General features: G+C 39.4%; 1 protein-coding gene and 1 non-coding gene across 2 annotated transcripts; one reads left to right on the top strand and one right to left on the bottom strand.

The window, feature by feature from the left end:
- Positions 1-708: 708 nt before the first annotated feature.
- On the bottom strand, positions 709-18970 carry LOC5506203 (U2 snRNP-associated SURP motif-containing protein). Its single transcript, XM_048732216.1, has 23 exons — positions 18843-18970; positions 18618-18719; positions 17422-17536; positions 16633-16736; positions 16471-16544; positions 14241-14353; positions 12087-12166; positions 11543-11708; positions 10581-10786; positions 10178-10221; positions 9241-9345; positions 8714-8780; positions 8100-8332; positions 7711-7816; positions 7097-7233; positions 6132-6219; positions 5921-6040; positions 5042-5210; positions 3333-3365; positions 3171-3258; positions 2457-2667; positions 1380-1538; positions 709-1276 (listed from the first exon to the last, which is right to left on the bottom strand). Exons 1-23 carry the CDS (start codon positions 18918-18920, stop codon positions 1004-1006), a joined length of 2871 nt encoding a protein of 956 aa, XP_048588173.1. The 5' UTR covers positions 18921-18970; the 3' UTR covers positions 709-1003.
- A 64-nt stretch (positions 18971-19034) lies between these two features.
- On the top strand, positions 19035-19107 carry Trnak-cuu. Its single transcript has one exon. It is a non-coding gene; the product is annotated as a tRNA-Lys (tRNA).
- The last annotated feature ends 1107 nt before the right edge of the window (positions 19108-20214 follow it).

Raw genomic sequence — 20214 nt, 5'->3', positions numbered from 1 at the left:
AGATGGGGGGCACGACTGGCTTGGCGCATAGCAAAAAAACACCGAGTTAAAAATTTGGCGCCAACCCAAGCGCTCGTGTCATGGGTTCTCTTTATTTACAATTCTCAAAATATCCTAAGCTGACCCATGTCCTCGAAATTGAGAGATAAAATAACCGCGGCGCAACTGGCAATTGTAAAGTTGCTCTTATTCGGACCGGGTTATCCGGTCATTTGCGGCTCACGTTTCTGACTTTAGTTTAAAGGGGGAGAAAATACACAGCCGAACAAGGACAGTAGCTGCTTTGTGCCTAGGCATCTCTGGGTCCGTTAAATGCGTTTCCGTAGAATGAATCAAGCACTTGCATAGTACATTTATCCTCCATGTCTCAGCACGCGCAAAAATCTCAACCCAACCGCAATACAGCTCTGAATACCGGCGACGCGCATGAACGGGGCACGGGCCGTTGAGCGCACGGTGTGTGTGACTGGATGCTCCGATCTTAAAGTATCTTTCTTGCATCTTTACCTGATTATAGCCCGTTATCAATAAGGGGGTGTGGCATCATGATTAGGGTGCGTTTAAGAGAACAAGAGAGACTGAAAATCAGGGGGGGGGGTTAGGTATGAGATAAGGGTGAGGGGGGTGGACCAAATCATGGGCCGGGGGGGGGGGGGTTGATGGCAGCGCGAGCTGCGCAAGTCAGGAAACACTTAAGAAATTGGACCATTTAAAATGATGTTGCTTTATTTGAATTTTTTGAAGATTTGATCTTTTGTTTTCCTATACAATACATTTTTGTAGGTTCTCGTCTTGCATAAGTCTCTACGCATCCGAGGGTCAAAGGACATGCGCATGTCAATACAAAAGCTGTCAACACACCACGCATTGCCTAGGCCGAGCAACTCCAAACCGAGCCGACAAATAAAGTGTTAGCTAAACAGCCTCGGTCTCATGGCCCGCCTCATGCGCGGTCGAGCTGCGTGGTATTTTAAGCATAATCGATCAGAGCAGAGACTATCAGCTATTTCTTTTTCTTCTTGCTCTTTTTCTTGGATGGTGATCGGGATCGAGACCTGGAACGTCTCTTTCGCGTGCTTTTTCTCGGGGACGAACTACGCGATCGAGATCTCGATCGGCGCTTTCGCTTGCCGCTCGGAGACCGCGAGCGGCTTCGGGATCGTGATCGTGAGCGCCTACGGCTTCTCGAAGAGCTAAGCGATCGTGACCGTGACCGGCGCTGGCGTGACGTGCTACTCGAGGGCGACGGACTGCGCGAGTCGTAGCTCTTCAGCGACTGTAATAAAAATAAACCAATCACATATAAAGTAAACTACATTGCATTGCGTTACCTGTAGCACTTGACAAAGACATAGATGCGTCACGCAACGTTGCGTTACCTGGAGTACTTGTGACGAAGACATCGATGTTCTGCCTGGTGAGGGAGAGCGTGACACAGACCGGCTAGCGGACCGGTCACGCCGTCTTCTTCGGCTTCTCTCGGATGGCGAGGATGAGCGACTTCGATTTTTCTTCTTCTTTTGCTTTGGCTCGATAGCCTGTAGGTCAGAAAAAATTGAGTTAATCAAGTCCCTTTTTCTCGGGCAAGTATTCACTCCGTCCATCTTTGAAAACGTATTGCGCAATCAATCAACTGATTCAGACGCAATATTCAAATAAATAGCAAAAGGAACAAGATGACATGAATTTTGTTGATTGAAACAAATGTCAAATCATTAAGATGCCCCTACTTTTATTCTTGGTTAAATTTCTAGCCCACATCATTTTTTAATCTTTTCAGATATTACGTAAGCTTGATATTATGTCTAGCTTGTATGAGTTTCTCGAGAGATCTAAAAGAGCGATCAAAAGCTAGCGAAGATAGCTTCGAAAGTTAATACTTAAAGTTGTATAGTACCGTAAATAATTTATTTATAAACGCCCCGTCTAAAGAACGCCTCTTATCTAATACCCACCCCCCCCCCTAAGCTTACAAGTTTTTGATGAACGCCCTTTTCTAATAAACGCCCCCTACCTTCCCTCCAAGCTTAAAAACAAACGGCATAGTAATTTCGATAATATAAATCAAATTTAATTAATCTGAGTTTGGCTGAGTTTGCTTTTTGGCTGAGACTTGCTTAATGTATAAAAAAAATGCTTGCTCCTGACTGAGACTAAAACCCCACTGCACTTCCGTCTGTGTGATATTATCAAATTTTTTAAAGAACGCTCCTCTCTAATAAACGCCTCCTATCTATTGAACGCCCCCCTTCCCCCCTTCGGGCCGTCGAAATTTAATAAACGCCAGGATCATTTACGGTATTTACTAAATTCAGTGGAACATATCACAATAGCCTCACAAAATCAGTCGATGAAAATGGATTTTTTCTCATAGTTGGTATTCCGCTAGTACGACAAAATGGCGGCTGGCAGAGACCTTTCCTCTCGCCCATAAGGCAGACTTGTTAACTTCATACCTCTAGTAGTTTAGCACGGTATTGGTCACACTGTACAGCGATACTCTCGCCCTTCTTGCTTCCTTTCGCTTCCAGTTTCTGGGCAAACTCCGCCACTTTGAGCTCGATCTCCCGGAGCTTTTTGCGCCGGGTCTCGTCGATTTCTGTCACACGTGACTTGTCTTGCTGAGCAACAGGCTCTTCTTGCTTCGGCGGAGTTGGATCTCGAGTTCTAAGGGTAAGAGAGACTCAAGATTAAACTTGTGGTATAACTAGGAAGACGTCAGCGGAACTCTCTTTCACAGAGGCGTACTCTCAACTTTGTAGTTTAGACTTAGTTTTTGAGAACGAAAATGCGTTTGTCTGAAGTGATACTTCATTGACTATCCGTAAATTAATACGTGTGTCAACCGTCTTTTAAATTCAGATACGTTTTACAAGGTTCCCAAAGTAATTCGAATTCGAGTAAATCCCATTTTTTTTTGGCCAAAATTGTTTGGGATAACATGCGGCCCCAGCAAGGCCAAATAACGTGGGTGGCTTGTGGCAGCCAACCAAGCGATACTACGTTAGTTTCTTTTGTTGTCGTAGGTCTAACGCTCAAAACGATCTTCAGGGAAACTACTGCTTTTAGATGCGTAAAATAGATCATTTAATTGTTTTATTTATTTTCCTTTTTCCACCACACCTACGCAGGGCCTAAATTTAAGAGATTTAAGAAGCTGAAGGTTCCACCTTTCATGTTGTTCTGGTGATTTTTCTCTGTACTCCTCCGTGTGTTCCCAGTCGGGCTTATCCCACTTGGAGGCGATATGGACGACATCTGTGCCAAAGAACAAACACAAATAAGTACGACCATAGTTATACCTTGAGCGTCGTAGAGGGAATCATGCGTACCCTTTTTGCTGGATTCCTGCTTTTTGATGTCCACTGTAAATACAATCACGACACAATCAGAATTGATGTTGAACAGTCAGAATGCATTAGAACGTCAACATGCCATGCCTTGCACTAACTACATAACCGCTCAATCCTCAGGCCACCTTACTTCACTACACAGCACCACACCTCTCCACCCTTCAACTCATCTAACCTAAACTCGACTTAACTCAACTCATTTCAGCTCAGCATACCTAACCTCACCCCAGCTCGTTGTTCGCATCACTAAACTTCACCTCAATTACCACATCTTACCCCTCTCCTCAACCCAACTCGCATAAATCCTCATTAGTTCATCAGGCCTCAGCCCAGCTCACCTAATCCCACATTACCTTGCCATACCTTATCTCACCAGAAGTCACCACATCTTACCTCACTACACAGCGTTAATAATCATAGTTCATACGACAGGAGCAAAAAATGGCAAAATGTAAATTATAAGGTTGTGTTAGCTTACATTTTGTTTATATTTTGCCTATAGGTTACTTGAATAATATAAAACAAAATAAGCTTTAGTAGTTTTTGGTAGATGATCCGTTCCTGAGATATGATTGAGCAAAGTTGCCATAGATCATGAAAAAAGTAGCAAATTTCGTCCAAATTGGTCAATTTCAGACAAATCAAGAGTCTTACAATTTGCAATATCTCAAGAATTATCTACAACAAAAAAATACTAAAGCTTATTTTGTTTTATATTACACAAGGAACATCTATGCAAAAAATCAAGCGAATATAAGCTAACACGACCTTACAATTCGAACTTTGCCATTTTTTGCCCCTGTCGGTTCATACACAACACACTCCCTCACAAAACTCCCTCACACACCATCTACTATCGGCCACACACAACGATCACCAATTGGCCACATTCCTCAGACACCACCATCTACAATTGGCTACTCTCTCACACACCACAATCTACCATCAGCCTCATACCAACTTGTACAATTGGCCATTCTCTCACACACCACCATTTACAATTGGACACACTCCCTCACAAACCACCATCTACAATTGGACACACTCCCTCACAAACCACCATCTACAATTGGACACACTCCCTCACACACCACCATCTACAATTGGACACACTTCATCACACAACAGCATCTACCATCAGCCACACACCACCGTATACAATTGGACACACTCCCTCACAAACCACCATCTACAATTGGACACACTCCCTCACACACCAGCGTCTACCATCAGCCACACACCACCGTCTACAATTGGACACACTCCCTCACAAACCACCATCTACAATTGGACACACTCCCTCACAAACCACCATCTACAATTGGACACACTCCCTCACACACCACCATCTACAATTGGACACACTCCCTCACAAACCACCATCTACAATTGGACACACTCCCTCACAAACCACCATATACAATTGGACACACTCCCTCACAAACCACCATCTACAATTGGACACACACCACCGTCTACAATTGGACACACTCCCTCACAAACCACCATCTACAATTGGACACACTCCCTCACAAACCACCATCTACAATTGGACACACTTCATCACACAACAGCATCTACCATCAGCCACATACCGCTGTCTTCAATTGGACAAACTCCCTCACACAACACCATATACAATTGGACACACTCCCTCACACAACACCATATATAATTGGCCTACTTACATGGCAAACCGTCAAGGTGCTCCTGGCTCAAAGGGACCCCATCCAATGCCGCCTCCTTCAGAGGAACACCGTCAATCACCTCAGGCTGGAGTGGCACCCCATCCAGATTGAGAGGAAGTCCATCTACATCCGCAATTGCTGCATCCACTCCTGAGTCTCCCATGAGTGTCTGGAAGAAGAGATCTCTCTAGTATGATTGTAAATACTAACCAGTAAATACTAACATATAATGAGGTTGGTTACTTCATAGAAGTTATGGCTATATCTGTAGAGAAACTGTGATGGCTTGATTACCTTTGGGTACATTTAGGCATTTCAAATACATGGACAAAAGACGTATCAAAGGTGGCAAGCTGTTGGGAGGGTATTATTCATCCCTAGTCTTTCATCATTGACTGGTAATTAATAACTGATGATATTTATTTTTCACAACTTTTGTTAATGGCTAAAAGTTCAGTTAGGCTTCAGAGCACCTCAAAAAGTGAGAGTCAGATATTTCTAAACTCAAGACAGATATTTGAGACCAACCTTTTTGCTTTAGTATTGGACTTACAAAATGTCCATAAAGTGAACATTTTTCGAGGGCACTGTAGTTATTGTCACAGAATCATATCATTAATTGAGTGACTTGCTAGGGACTGGTGTGATGGGAACCCTGTGTCAGAGAACACTCGCCCTAGGAACTGTGGCTCTGACCATCTCTGACACATGTTAGGTTGGGTTAGCTTTTAGTGGTCTTGTTCAACACTTAGTACAGATGTTATGTTAAATATACAGTACAGTAAATATGGTACAGTAGTTATTGACTTGAGATGGTATTACTTACTGACTGGGGAACATACACAAAAAGGTGGTAAGATATGGTTGACACAATGATACCTTGAATGTGGTGGCCAGACTTTCTTGCTGGCCAAGAAAGATATTCTGCAAGTTGACCAGAAAGTCTGGCTGGTAAATAGCCCAGTCCATCCAGGCTGACAAGCAGCGTGTCACTTGTTTCTACAAATAAAACATAACGTAAGACATTTAAATATCTAGTAGATCTACTAAGATCACAATGACATTTTTTGTTGTTGTGATCAGTACTCACTCTAAGCTGTTCTGCCTTGATTCTAGCATTAATGGCCTTGAAGGTAGCATTCATATGTGTGAAGACCTGAACTAGCCTTGCTTGGAAACTGTTGAAGCAAAACACCATCATAACCATACATAAACTTTGATTAAATAACCAATATTCTCCCTTTCCAGGAGATTTTTTCATTGCATTTAATGAAAAAGAAAGGGGAGCTTTTCAGATCCTATACTGTGTGATGTCTTCTCTTCCTTCTGGGGTAACCTACAGTATGTAGATCTTTGTCTCGTAAACCTCTCATGTTTGTAGTAACTTGGTTAATCTGGGTATGTCATTATCTTGTTCAGTACATTACTCAGGCGCATACCCAGGATTGGCTGAGGGGGGAGGGGTAAACAACGACGCTTCTAAAATCGGGCATTGATTAGTCAAGAATAGTTGCTACACCCGGACATTCAACTTCATTGCGCCCCGCCTTTTACTAAATCTATTTAGTTGTTGTAAAAAACAAACTATCTCATTTCAAGCGCGTAGCCAGGATTGGCTCGGGGGGGGGGGGGGGGGGGGGGGTTGGGGCGAGGGGGGGGGGAATGCGTAGTCATAGGCATCATATGGAAAAAGCATAGTATCTGAAGATCCCTTAATAAGAAATGACCCACTTTTTGGCCGCCAAGGGAGGTGTGCTCGAGCAGGAAAAGCAGAATTAAAGCTAAATTCTGATAATGAAACTACGAAATATTCTCTTTTGGCCAAAACACCGCTCCTTGTTTTGTGCCATACTCTCTATGATACTTAGAAAATCCAAGTAACGTTGTGTATTTGGAGCTGCTACCCTAGCTGTACTAACAGAAATGTGCCTGACTTTTAAAAATTGCTAAAAATTAAGATAAATCAAGATCCATTATTCCTAAGCCCAAGGGTATAATAGTTGAAATGGTCTGATATTCCGTTCCTTCTACCCTTGCTGCAGGTGTAAGACCTACCACTTTCTGAAGTAAGAGACATTGGGGATTTTAACAGAGCAGTTGTGCAAGATATCAGACAGCAGGAACAGTCTTGCAATCTTTACTTGAGGAGGGGTCTCCAGGAGAGAAAGAGACTCTGCTATGCACTCAGAAATCTGAAAAAAACAACAAGCGGTAATCAGGGAGAGGATTATGGACTTCAAATAAATGGGTATCGAAGCAAACAGTTTCATTGCTTTTCCAAAAGTTTCCTGATTTTTAATGCTATGGTTCCATAAAAAAATTAAACAAGGAGGGGGGGAATAACTCAGTAAGTTTCCTTAGAATACCATTTTTATCAAAGATTAGATTTGAAGACATTTTATAAGAAAATGTATTTAGAACATCACCATATTGTATGATGAATTGAAACTACCACTAAAAGCTTATATTTTATTTTAATTACAACAATAGTTTTCAAACTCAAAACGACGAAATTCTAAACTGGTACCAACAAGTTATGAATAAACACAGACCTTGAATAAATCAAATGAAGCCATTAAAGAAACACAGGAGCATCATCTAAAAAATTGATTATAAGCTGTGGCATCTAAACAACTATTATTTAAAAATCATTTAAGTACATCACTCACCTCATCAGCACAGTCGGCATGTTCCAAGCACCAAACCATGGCATCTGCTATCTTAGCCCGGTCTACAGTCAGATTTCGTAACATGTCTTCTAGCTTGTCACGTTGTCTAGAAAATTTAGAACACACAATAAACCCCTCTAACAAGACAAGGGAGCAACTTCAGAATACTTGTCCACAAGGAGTTCACAATGGGACTTTATACCTCGATGTCTAAATAACAAGCCAGTAAATACTAGGAAAATGCAAATAAGTAGTTTTAGGTTTAGCCCAAGGTGAGTATTAATTCATTTCAGCGATAATGAGTGATAACAAGCTTGGAAAAAACAGGATTCAGACCACCTTCAGGACCCTGTTTGTGGTATGTATTCCCAAAACTTCTGTATACTGACCTTGAGGATAATCCACCCTTTTTATCTCTTGATGATGACGATGAGGATGATTCATGGTGGCGCCTGGATGGTGTTGGTGCTTTGGGTGGCTCTTCGACTACAGGGGCGACAGGCTGCACGGCTGCTGGGGGTAAGATGGTTGGTTGGTACTGGCTGCAGGGTGGTGGCTTCCACCAGGAGCCACCCTCAAACATGCGGAACTTCTCTGTGCACCACTTGGTAGGGGAGTCACCCTGGGAGAGAACATACAGCATGTTTTCCAAATGTATGTTTTGTTTGGTGTAAAAAACGAAAGGAACTTGTTCGCTTATTCTAGATTATTGTGCCAGCATTTATCTTTTGGTCCACAAACAGTTTTCACGAGGGCGTATCCCGGATGTGACTTTAAAGGGACTGATATTTAAGACTGGGGGTGAATTTTTGGATTTTAGTTCCACTTCTTTTTAGCTTAGGCTATAGAGTGCTGGCGTTTTTGACATTTGAATTAAGTGCTTTTAACAATATTGTACATTGAATCAAATACTCTCAAGGACTTAATGTTAAGGTCCAAAAGGTATAAACCCCAACGGCATTAAAATTGTGTTGGTTATTAGGTAATTTTTCTAATATTCTACCTGTAAAATCGAGTAGAGCCTCCAGCGGTAGTAAGTGTGCTCATGGCTTTGGTTATCAAACAGGAATCTGGGAAAACAGAAAAACAAATTTAACAAACTAGCTTCTCTGCAAATGAAGGAATGATATAAATTGGATCCCCATTTACTCTTAATCCTCAAGGGAGATGGGTTAAACTGATTTACTGTGAAATGCTTAAAAGGTTCCAATGTCTATGTCTATGTCTGCGTTTGGGTCTGTGGAACTCATTTGAGAATAATATATCACTATTTTTGGTGGGACATGTAATATCACAATTTTTGGCGAGTAGCATGAAAAAGAATAAGTCGGGCAAAATATGACCATGAAAAATAAAAAAATAGTTCAGGTTAATGGGGAGTTCAATATACCCAGATATCAAGCTCATATGTCATGTTGTTGATTTAAATTTTGGGTGATTTTTTAAAAAGTTCTTATAATGAGAGTTTTACTGTAGTTAACAAAGCTGTACTTAATTGTGTTGCTATGACCATAAGATCCACAGCTGTACCTCATTTTGGGGTTGTTGATTTCTCTGTTCATTATCATAGCTTCAAACATGGGTCCTTCGCGCACAACAAACTCGACAACGCGGTGAATCATGCTCAATACACCCCTGTGGAGGGAATGGAGAATTAACATCGCAGATGGTTAGTAGTTGCTTCCTGCAATAATTCTACTTCAAGATGTTTCTATAGTTATATGTATACCAGTAACCCTATGACTTACATAAGGCTAAAATAAACACAATATCAACATTAACCTAGATCCCTTATAGTTTAAACAAATTGAAAGCCTGTTAGAAGAGTGTGTTGTTATGGTATGCCTCCTAGGATGGTTTATTGGGCAAATTAAGCTACAAGCAAGTCTGTGAAATAATATGAAAAGGTAGAATTATCTACAGTTGGTATATATGCTATGTTTCTGTACTAAAGTTGTCAGTGAAAAAGCGCAGTGGCAAAAAAAAAAATAATCAAATTCATTAGTCTTTCATGTATGCTACATAATTTACAAACATTTACAAACTAAGACAGACAAAATTACAGAGAGAGAGAGAGAAAAAAATAGACAGATGATGTACAGACAGCAATATTTATACAGAACAGAGTCACACAGAAACAAATAAAAGATAACAATAAAATACAAGAGGATGTAAAGATAAACAGACATACAAAGCAAAGAGGAACAAATGAACAAGCTGTATTTCATAAAGTCAAATAGAAAAATAAATGTGACAGACAGATAGATGGATTACAGAACAGATAATGTATACTGTATGTAAGTCATCAAAACAGACAGACAGACAAACAGAATGGACAGACAGACAGAAGATGGTCCCTGGTGTAGTTCATGAGCCTGGCTTGCCAGCTCTCTCAGCAAACAACCATTGGCGGCAGTAGCAAGAGTGATAACAATGCTCTTACTTTCAACTGCATAATGTAGAGTACCTTTCTTTCGGGATTACAACTTTCACGACCGCGTTGGCTAAGGTCTATGAAGTAATTGCCACAAGAAATCTGTGAGTAATCTGCTCTTTAAGGCTACATACTGTACGTGTGGCAATTGCCAATGATAAAGAGTTTTTTTTAATGAACTTTACTTTTGATAAATGTAAAATAGTGTGTAATTAAATGTTGCACTACAAATAAATAGTTTTAAAAATGTGAGCTATCTGGTAAAATGAGTGTTGCTGAAATCTGCATAGATTAAGGTGAGGAAGATGTGGCAATCCAGATAGGTAATATAATGCAGTAACTACAGTATTGTATATCTAAAACCTTCTTTCTAGAGCTAATGCTTATGATGCCTGGAGAAACAGCTGGTAGTGTAGTGTAAATACCCATATCTTACCTCTCGATCAAACCCATTTGGATCTAGATTCTCGCTGTTCTCGGAGCTGGGTGTGTTATTGTCCGGCTGTGCATTGAACGGTAATCCAGATGGTGGTGGAGGTGTGTTGTCCTCTTCCATGTCAGGGGGGACATAAATCGGGTGTGGGGGCAGGGGGACAGCTTTGCCCCAGCCAAGTTTCATTTCAAAGCCCATGATGTCTTTACCTGGAAGTGGATAATAAAAAATACAGCTTACTCTCTACTAGTTTTCATTAGGATACTGTACAACGGTCTTTTGCAGGTAAACAGTCAGTTGCAGGGAAACGTCAAAATATCCATACACAACAGAGTATTAAATGCTTGCTTGATTGGTTTCTTACAGCACTACCAGTAACACCATAAACATGAGAAATATGTACGGAATGTTTGTTTCAACCAATCACATGCAGGATATTGAAACCATTAATTATAAACAAGTCTTGACATGTTTAAGTTGACTACATCTCCCTTTATCAGAAGACAATTAGCATTCCCCACATATTTTTTGGGTGTTCATGGTTTTACAGGTCAGACCGTAAGTCTTATTCCAGGGTTAGACTAGGATGCCAACTGAGGTCGAGTCTCGGTTAACTGAATCCAGACTTTACCTTAGTTGAGTTGTCAACAGCGAGGAATCAAGTGTCCTCGTGTCACGGGTTACTTATCTAGGGATCTACACTGATTATCATTTGAATACTTTGGTCGAATTTATTCCAGCTTGTTTAACATGGTACACTTGGAAAGAATATACATAAATTATTAAGAATACCTTAAGCAACCATTTGTTTTGTAATATGGATTAGACAAATTTATGTTTGAAAACAACAGATCATTTTCCAGTCGAGTGGGGGTTCTTACAATCCCCTGTACCCCCCCCCCCCCCCCCCCCCCGCCTGATACAGGCCTAGTACAGTACACCATGTAAAGGAACAAGTCTCCTACCAGTCAAATGCTTGATTGCCTTATCCCCATCTTTTCTCCGCATGTATGCGACAAATCCACAATTCCTATTTCTTGACTTCTCTTCCTCTGTTCTAGGCCACATGATTTTGACACTCGCCAGGGGGCCATACTTGCCAAACAATCGCATCAGCATCTCCTCATTCATCTATTAGTAATAACAAATAGCTTATTCATTATTTTGAATGTCCATATTGAAATATATATTATATTTCCCCATATAATTTCTGAGGTCTGTCTCATTTAAGCCTTGTGGTTTTCTACAAGACCCTTGTCATGCAATTTCTTAGTGACACAATTATAATAATAAACAGAAACTGCAATGCACAAACGAGTAGTTATGATTGGGGCTTTGCCAGTTTGTGCACATAATTTGTGATTTTTATCACATAGTTTGCAGGAAAAATGCACATAATTCAACTGAAAAAAGGCCTTATTCCAAAAGGCCTCTTTTTAGTTTTTTTTTTTTTTTCCCATGGCTGTGATCCCCCCTTCATCAGATCCTAGTAACACTGATATATCTTACCTTAGGACTTATGTTACCAATGTAAAGATTTGTAGTGTTCGGATCTCCAGTGTCATGTGAACCAAAACCAAAAGCATCATCTAAAAAATGTAAAGGAAGCAAAATCAGCCACACAACCATAACAAAGGGTCACCGGCACATCCCTGTTAAAAGCAGAAACATTACTTAATGCAAATCGTGTTTAAAGATTTAAATCAACACCAAAACCTGTCTCTAATACGGTAGAAATGCCATAAAGCCAATACTTCTTGCTCAGCTGACCACTAGGCAAAATAAATATTGAGGTAAGTTGCTTGTTGTACAAGCAGCGCCAGAATTGCTGGCACAAGAAACTTGCACAGGGCTTTCCTGCATGTTTATATAAAAGATTCAAACCCCTTGTACTCTCTTGCTTTCTATTCTTCCATAATTACTTAGTGTGGTTTTGAAAAATCTGAGAGTCTGAGAACTCACACTCATGAAAATTATTGCTTTCATCAAGCTATAAATCAACACAAGGGTGTAAAGCATATGGGAAACAGAGTAAATAAGCATTTCGTCAGAGCAAAAGGGCTATAATGAATGGGCAGATAAAGGACGCTCGAAACATAATGCAACTACTCTATTTCACAAAAGTATCATAACTTTATTTTTTAGTTTGTTTACACAACCCCTATACAGACTATCTAGTGTAGTTTAACTACAGCTAGTCTTTTAGTTGCAGTTGAACCATATGGCCTTTCACAGTCATGAAAGCTTTGAGGTACTACCAGAGGCTAATTTCCGGAAACTGTTTACCATCCGTGATACAGTATCTTCTACCCAAAAAGCCGAATTCCCACAAAACTTCAGGATATATTAGGGAAGTTATTAAGGTTTATAGGAAAAAATATATCGTGGGAAAATGTGAAATTTTATACCAGTAATCTGCGAGCAACACAAGCTTGTCAAATGTCGATTTCATGGTGAATTTCTCTGTGACTGCAAGCTTGATATTGATATAAAAATTGCCAAGCATCCTTCTCCATTTATTAAAAAACATTCTTGCATTGTATTCTCTTACAGTACATCGAAAACAAACAGGCCTATCAAAGCAACAAAACATAGGATTGTAGTTGTGCAATATGCTTTGTCAGTTCATGGTGTTTTGGCTGGATTACGATTTGGCTTTGAACTATGAAAACTAAAAAGCGACCTAGGGTATGCTCAGAAGTCTTGTCCTCTGAGCTTCCTAGCAGGGAAGATGCAGGTTTTCATCTCTTATTTCAGAGAGTGGTGAAGTGGAAAGGTCTGTGAAAGGCTTTGAACGAGCAAAAATCCTTCTTCTGTTTGAGTGCTATACTTGTAAAAGCTCGAGTGAAACTTTAGGGGCGAGGCGAATGACAATTAATATGCGTATGAACTCAAAGTAATTTGATGTTTGCTGGACATAACGAAGTGTGAACTTGGTGTTACTCCCAATCCCTGTTGTGCTTTGCTCAATGTTTTGAAGCTCACATTTCATGAATTTGCATGCTTTATTGAGGATAACAAAAAAGCAGTATTTCTTGAAAACCAGCCACGACAAATGTTTTAGTAGAATCTATGATATGGATATGCTTTAAGGAATTTTTTTAGAAAATTAACCTCCACTATTACCTTAAACTGTTTTTCATTGATGACATCCAATCATGCCAGCTTTCAGCAAAGTGTTGGCCAATCAGAGATTACCAAATGTGCTTGTTACAAATCAAAAACTTGGAAATAGGAAATTGTTGGCAAGAGTTCTCAGTAACGAATTCTCAAAATCACAGTAACAGCAACCCGGCCTTACAGGCATAACTAATAAAATAAATGAAACTAAGTAACTTGCAAGAAGAATGATCATCTCCTTAAAGCTGCATTGTCACCAGTTTACTTCCAGTCGATTACTTAACAATCTCTGATTATTTTTAGCGAAAAACATTTAAAATACTTCAAAATTGTAAAAGAAATGTGTCTGTTGGAAGTTTCTTCAAGGATGAGATTGATAATTTAAGAGGGGATGGCCTGTTTAATAGCGCAGATTCTAATAGATTCTATTGTCTTTTGCCAGATGAGGTTTCTGTTGGCCCTCAGGAAGTAAACTGGTAAAAATGCGGCTTTAATATGAACTGTCTAACCAGTTCCATCTAATAATATCTAAGGTGACATTACCTTTTGGCTGTGCAAGCAGGAACGATGAAGGGAGTGCTTCAAGCACCTCTTTGGGTATATCTGTCATCTCGCCTTTTTTTAGCTTATGCCGCAGCTCTCTCTCTTCTTGGTTCCTGTGGGACAGAATACCATACGGTAATAATTAATCCCATAGAACAGTCTAATCCACAAAATAAACTTCAATTTCTGCATCAGCATTTTCACAACTATTCATACTGTATGTAGTTGGATTCTTTGCCCTTTACAAAAAGATTTGGTAATTCTTCAAGATGAAAATTAATTGTAGATTCAGCTCTGCCACATCTACTTTACTTTGCTTTACAGACATGATTTCCTGATCTCAATGATTAAGCAGTTGCTGTGATTGGCAAAAAAAAACTTGCTGCTATAATTTCTGATGTGTTTTTTCTGTTTCTTTTTTTTCAATTCCCAACATAACTTTGCATTCAGGGGTGGATCCAGACTGATTCAACTGATCCCAGTGAATAACTCAAAATCCTAGTTTTTTTTGTAGATTTGAATTTTAGAACGTTCAATAAAAACAAACATCTACTGTTGTCTGTTATTTAAACACTATTAGACCTGCTTCCTGGATTGTTTCGCTATTATTTCTAGCCCTACACATAGGCTATGTTATTTCCTTTAGCGCTTGGACAGCATTTCCGGTCCCCCCCGACGAGAAATATTGCTCCTGATGGTGAGTGATAAATCTAGTTTGGGGGAGGGGACCCATTTAGAAATTTTGCGCGTGTATAAAAATTATGCGCGTGTTCTGGAACTACTCAAGCTCTTCACCGATTGGCTATGGTCCACGCGGAATCACTCAAGCTCTGTTTTGATTGGTTGCTATAACGTGTGAATCACTTTGGAATCAGTTGACAATAAAATCCTGATTCTACCCATGAGAAAGTAGACCTTTGCTTGCCTTAGCGTGTGCTCTCTTGAACACATCTCTCGAACCGAAATCTTAAAAAGCAAAGCATGGCTTCACAAAATGCAGACGTTTCTCGTGGAGAGCCTGTCTGCCGAAAGAATGAGTGTTACCTTTTTGATTATGGTGTAGAATTTGATCGAATTCAGATCCCGAGAAGTTGGAATTAATGATGAAAGTGTGGTGACCGGATGATAGCTCTTCCAAATTCTCTTTGAGTAAAAATGGCAATGGAAAGTGGTCGCCTTTGTAAGTGAATACATAATGTTTTTAGCAGAACCCCCGGACAGTGTATTTGTTGTGGTTTGAAATGCTTCTTGGTTTGAAATTGTTAAAACCAGTTTGAAAAAAATTCAAACCATGCCACATTTGTTGTGGTTTGAAATGCTTCTTGGTTTGAATTTTTTTCAAACTGGTTTTAACAATTTCAAACCAAGAAGCATTTCAAACCACAACATATTCTTAGTACATTAATGGCATTTCTGTTTGCCCTGTGTTTTATTTGGGAAGATTTTCGGCTGTTATTTCAGTAAGGTAAATAGGCTAGTAAAATCACCTCTTGTACTTTCAACATTAGCGTAAGATACCACACAAGCAAAATTGACCAGTGCAAGAATTTTCGGTGCCTCTAATTGATGAATCTAGGAGAAACATGCAAAGAGGAGAAGTGCCAATAGATCAGCAACTAGATGGGATAATGAACCATAAAATTGCTTAGAATTGAGAGGTCATGGAGTCAATTATTGATACGAGTTGCTGTCTGTGTGGCACAAGCTAAGTTATAATGCAAGGGGAGGTTTTTTGTTATATATCACAATCACACCATTTGGATATTGCCAAGGGGTATTCGAAGAGAATAACTGGTACTTGCCTTGCCACACTTTCAAGAACACAAATTTGGTTGAATTAGGTAGGAATAGTGTATTTATTATCTGCCTAATCGATGAATGAAGTCACTCAGTTTTAAATGGCCATAAATTTAATACAGCACCGGTGAAACTTAACCTTGAATTTATTATCTGACTATATAAATCCCTAAAATGCCAAATGCATTCTTAAAAATTCTGCAGATTGCATGTTTCAAACACGTAATTTCATAAATTTCTTATTGGACATGCCCCTATCCCCCCCCCCTGATTGGTCTGTGACCATTTGGAATCAGTCAACGTTAGGCCTGGGTGCATCCCTGGCATTTGTGCAACATTTGTGGTTACCTTGAGCGATTTTCAGGTGTTAAAATAAAACAGTGGAGACTGTATTTAGGCATGGTGTTAGAAAGACAAAATAAAAAATCATCACCTCTTTAACTCCTCTTTAAACAACTCCAGATTACTTTTCTTCTTTTCTTTTTCTTTCATCTTTTTTTTCAAATCCTGAAAAAGGGGAAAACTCATCACAAACACACACACAATAACAAGTGCACAGAAAAAAGAAATCAAGTACTCCTATTCAGTTACTTACAGGTTTTGGTGATAGTTCAGCTTTGAGTTTTTCTTCTATGAGTGATGCGCTGAGCTTTGCCATTGGTTTGTACAGTCTACCAGAGTCTTCTGAAATTGTCTCTTCTAAAAATTTTATGGGTAGCAAACAATCGATTAAGCAATGTTAACGATTCTTTGAAGAAATTTATCAATTACACAATCAACCTGGTATGGACTATTTAGTCGGACTGCTAAAGACATTTTGGAGTTGAAGAATGAAGTGTTTTCATCATTTCCATACAGGGATCAGAATAATCTGTCATTTTTTACAAGGTGCATTTGTCTGGAACAAATTCAAGCTTTTAACCACATAGTTCAAATTTTAACTGCAAAGGTATGGTAAATTTAGCCTATTGCTAGCGATTAGGTATGCTGCTGATTTGCAGCTAGGGCATCCAGCAATTTATTGATTAATGCTTCATTATTTTGTAATGGATCTCTATTTGCAGATATCTAGTGATTACTAGTTTTCAACCGAATTATTTGTTGCTTGCTTTTTAATAATCTTCTTATAGCAAATGCGATCCAATAACTTTGAGTTTGTCATATTGAAACACTCACACTCACTTTCTGTTGGTATCATTTTCCGCATATCAGTGTGTATGACGTTACATGGATTTCACCGCACTTTTGCAGGCTATAAGATCTGACATCAAGCCTGCTGTCAGGCCATGTCAAATTTACTGTATATCTATGTATATCCCAAGTCTAGCATCACCAAGGTTACTTTACCACTGTACTTTCACACTTACTCTAAACTTTACTGTACCTTTGGTATCTGGGTTGATAGTGGATCCCCGCACAAAAGTCTTCCCATGAACTCTGGAGTCATCAAAGGAAGCGACAAAATCTGCAAATACCTCTGCACACTTCTCTTCATCTCTCTACAAAGGAAACACAAATGCTTTATATTTAGTGATAGTGTATAGATGATCAATGGTCTGAGTCAAACAATGCCTTGTTCTCACTGTTGTGCTGGTAGAGGGTTAAGCAAGTCAACATAAATGGTTTCAAGAATGGCATGTGTGTTTACAAATATTCCAAAATGAATGTTGACGTCCATGAGCGTCCATGCAAGATTAGGGAAATGGGGTTCAAGATTTCCTGTCACAGATGAGAATGTTGTTTTAGATGCTGTTTCTATTGATTTTGGTAAGCTCTCTGATAACCTTTAGACTGCCTATGGCCAAGGCAGCTCATGAGGGGGGGGTGAATAGGGGTATGTAAATCCGCCGATCCGCAACATTTTCCGGGCAAATCCGTGGATCCGCAGATATTTTTAGATCTGCATGGTTTGACAGATAAACAATAGTATCGATTGGAATTCATTTAAAATCCGAAATTCGACCGTCAAAGCAGTCAAAATCCGAAATCCGTGTCCAAATTGTCAACAGATCCGTGCTCCACCGTATTTCCAAAATCCGCCAATCCGCTGAAATAATCATCAAAATTCGTAATCCGCGAGCATTTCGGGGCCAAATCCACCGATCCGCGAACCTATTCACCCCCCCCCCCCCACCTGCCCTCATGTGTGCTCTCTCCAAACTAGAAATTACTATGGATTCTTGGCAGTCATCATACATAACAAAATATGGCTGCAAGTCAGCTCATAAAATAACTTGAGATGTACAGAGACAAACAAAAGCAGAGTAGATTTCTTCGTTGTGACGAACTACGATACTTCTGGACAATTTGTTTGTCTTTTACAGTAAAAAAAATGGCCGAGATGGAGTGAATCGTTAGAATATGAACGCAGAGGACAATAAACGTTTCGATAATGTAAATCGAACCTCAAATTATGAAAAACTATTTTCTTCAATACCATTAGTTTAAAAGAGGAGATCACTGCGCCCGAACACGAATACTAGCAGTAACTGACGTTGTTCTGCTTCGATAAGAATAAAAGCGTGAGCAAAATATAGAAGAGGCGAACGCATTATTATCAGATTGAAAGTCATTACGAACCTTCTTTCTTTCCTCGACTTCTTGCTTGGCTTTACTGACTTTCTTGTTTTGTGCATTCATCATTCCAACTGAAAATGCTTTCAACTTGCTCTCTGTGATCGTCTGGAAGTTAATTTCACAAGAAAGAATACAAATCATCAACTCATAGAGACTGTCACTGATGCCTTTGATGGGATAAGTGATCACCAAATAGCAAGTAGTAGTAGTAAAATATCATTGCTTTACCTTCATTGATCCTGGGGCCAAGCCATCCGAGGATAAACCCCATGGAAGGTTCTTCTTCTCTTCTTTCCTCGCCGCCATGTTTTTTGGCGAGTAGGAAAAACTACCCAGAATGCCATTCTCGATCGTCAAGAATCATGGGTAATAGGCTAAGTTACGTATAAAATTTTAAACTATTTCTTTCCCGTCAATAGTGCCCGGCTAGCTCAGTCGGTAGAGCATGGGACTCTTAATCCCAGGGTCGTGGGTTCGAGCCCCACGTTGGGCGCTTATGTTTTTCCCAAATGGTTAGGTTCATATACGATGTGAAATTAACTTTTTTTTTTTAGTTTGGTAAAAGAATTACACCATGTGTTTGACTAAAAAATTGGATACCTTAGGATTTTGAGACAATGGCTCTAGTCCCACCTACGTATTTTTTTAGAAGAAAAATATCCAAGCATTAATTTCAGAAAAATATAGCATGCTGATAAAAAATCCAAATAGAGCTAAAGTAGATTAAGGCATTTTCTAGTAGCCCATTTGATGTTTGCTAGTAATCCAAAACATTAAAAACTTCAATCGTTAAAATAAAATTCCTGTGGAAAACACGATTGAGAGGGACTGGTATCATTGACCTTATCCCACGTTTTTACAAACTCAAGTCAAAGTCAAGATACCTAAAAATATGAAATTGAACAAAGAAGGCTCACAGCCAAATGGCATCGAGGTGAGTTTATTGTTTATCTGACGACCGGTCATCTTATTATTTACTGGATATGACAGAGATCAGTATTTCTGCTAAACGCCTGACGAAAAGGCGGGGTTCAGACAATGTATGGGGGAATACAAGACAATACTGCATGCTAAATATGGAGAATTAAAAATGCCTTGTAGGAAAAAAATGTGATCAACTACTGCCATTGGATTCCCGCAATATTCTTGAAATGAAAAGAATTCAATCTTAAACGCCCAATTGGGCAGGGAACTATATCAAAAAGATCTGGTAGGATGTAAAATTACTGAGGTTACTAGCTTTTATGTCATTTTCTCACTTGCTGTAAACTTTCTACCTTTGGTATCTGAGAATAGTAGCTTTTTCTTTATCTTCTTGAAAATATGAGGTTTGTAGACAAATTTCTAAAAGAGAAATAGCAAAATTTCTCCGAAAAAAACATCAAAATACTACACATAAAAAAGATAAGCAAACTTGGCTAAAGTTACAAGATAACTTTATTTTGTTCTTACAACTGTTCATTTCCATGGCCTTAAAACTAAAACCCAATGTCCTTGCTTGAAGGATTATATGGAATCCTGTTATGCACACAAAAGTCATAAAAGGGAGGGCCAGTGAATACAGTGTCCAAATCTTGAATGAAGCTTGAGAAAGGCGCAA

This window comes from Nematostella vectensis, chromosome 9 (assembly GCF_932526225.1).
Source record: "Nematostella vectensis chromosome 9, jaNemVect1.1, whole genome shotgun sequence".
Classification (NCBI taxonomy): Eukaryota; Metazoa; Cnidaria; class Anthozoa; order Actiniaria; family Edwardsiidae; genus Nematostella; species Nematostella vectensis.
The sequence above is the reverse complement of the archived record's forward strand: the minus strand, read 5'-3'. Positions and strand labels throughout refer to the sequence as shown.

Bases quoted from the DNA above. Each gene is read 5' to 3' on its own strand.
- LOC5506203 (XM_048732216.1), bottom strand. From the start codon at position 18,920: ATGGCGGCGAGGAAAGAAGAGAAGAAGAACCTTCCATGGGGTTTATCC. The intron at 18,720-18,842 runs GTAAAGCAATGA...ATTAACTTCCAG, and splicing joins TGGCCCCAGGATCAATGAAG to ACGATCACAGAGAGCAAGTT. The intron at 3,259-3,332 runs GTACGCATGATT...TCTTTGGCACAG, and splicing joins GCAGGAATCCAGCAAAAAGG to ATGTCGTCCATATCGCCTCC.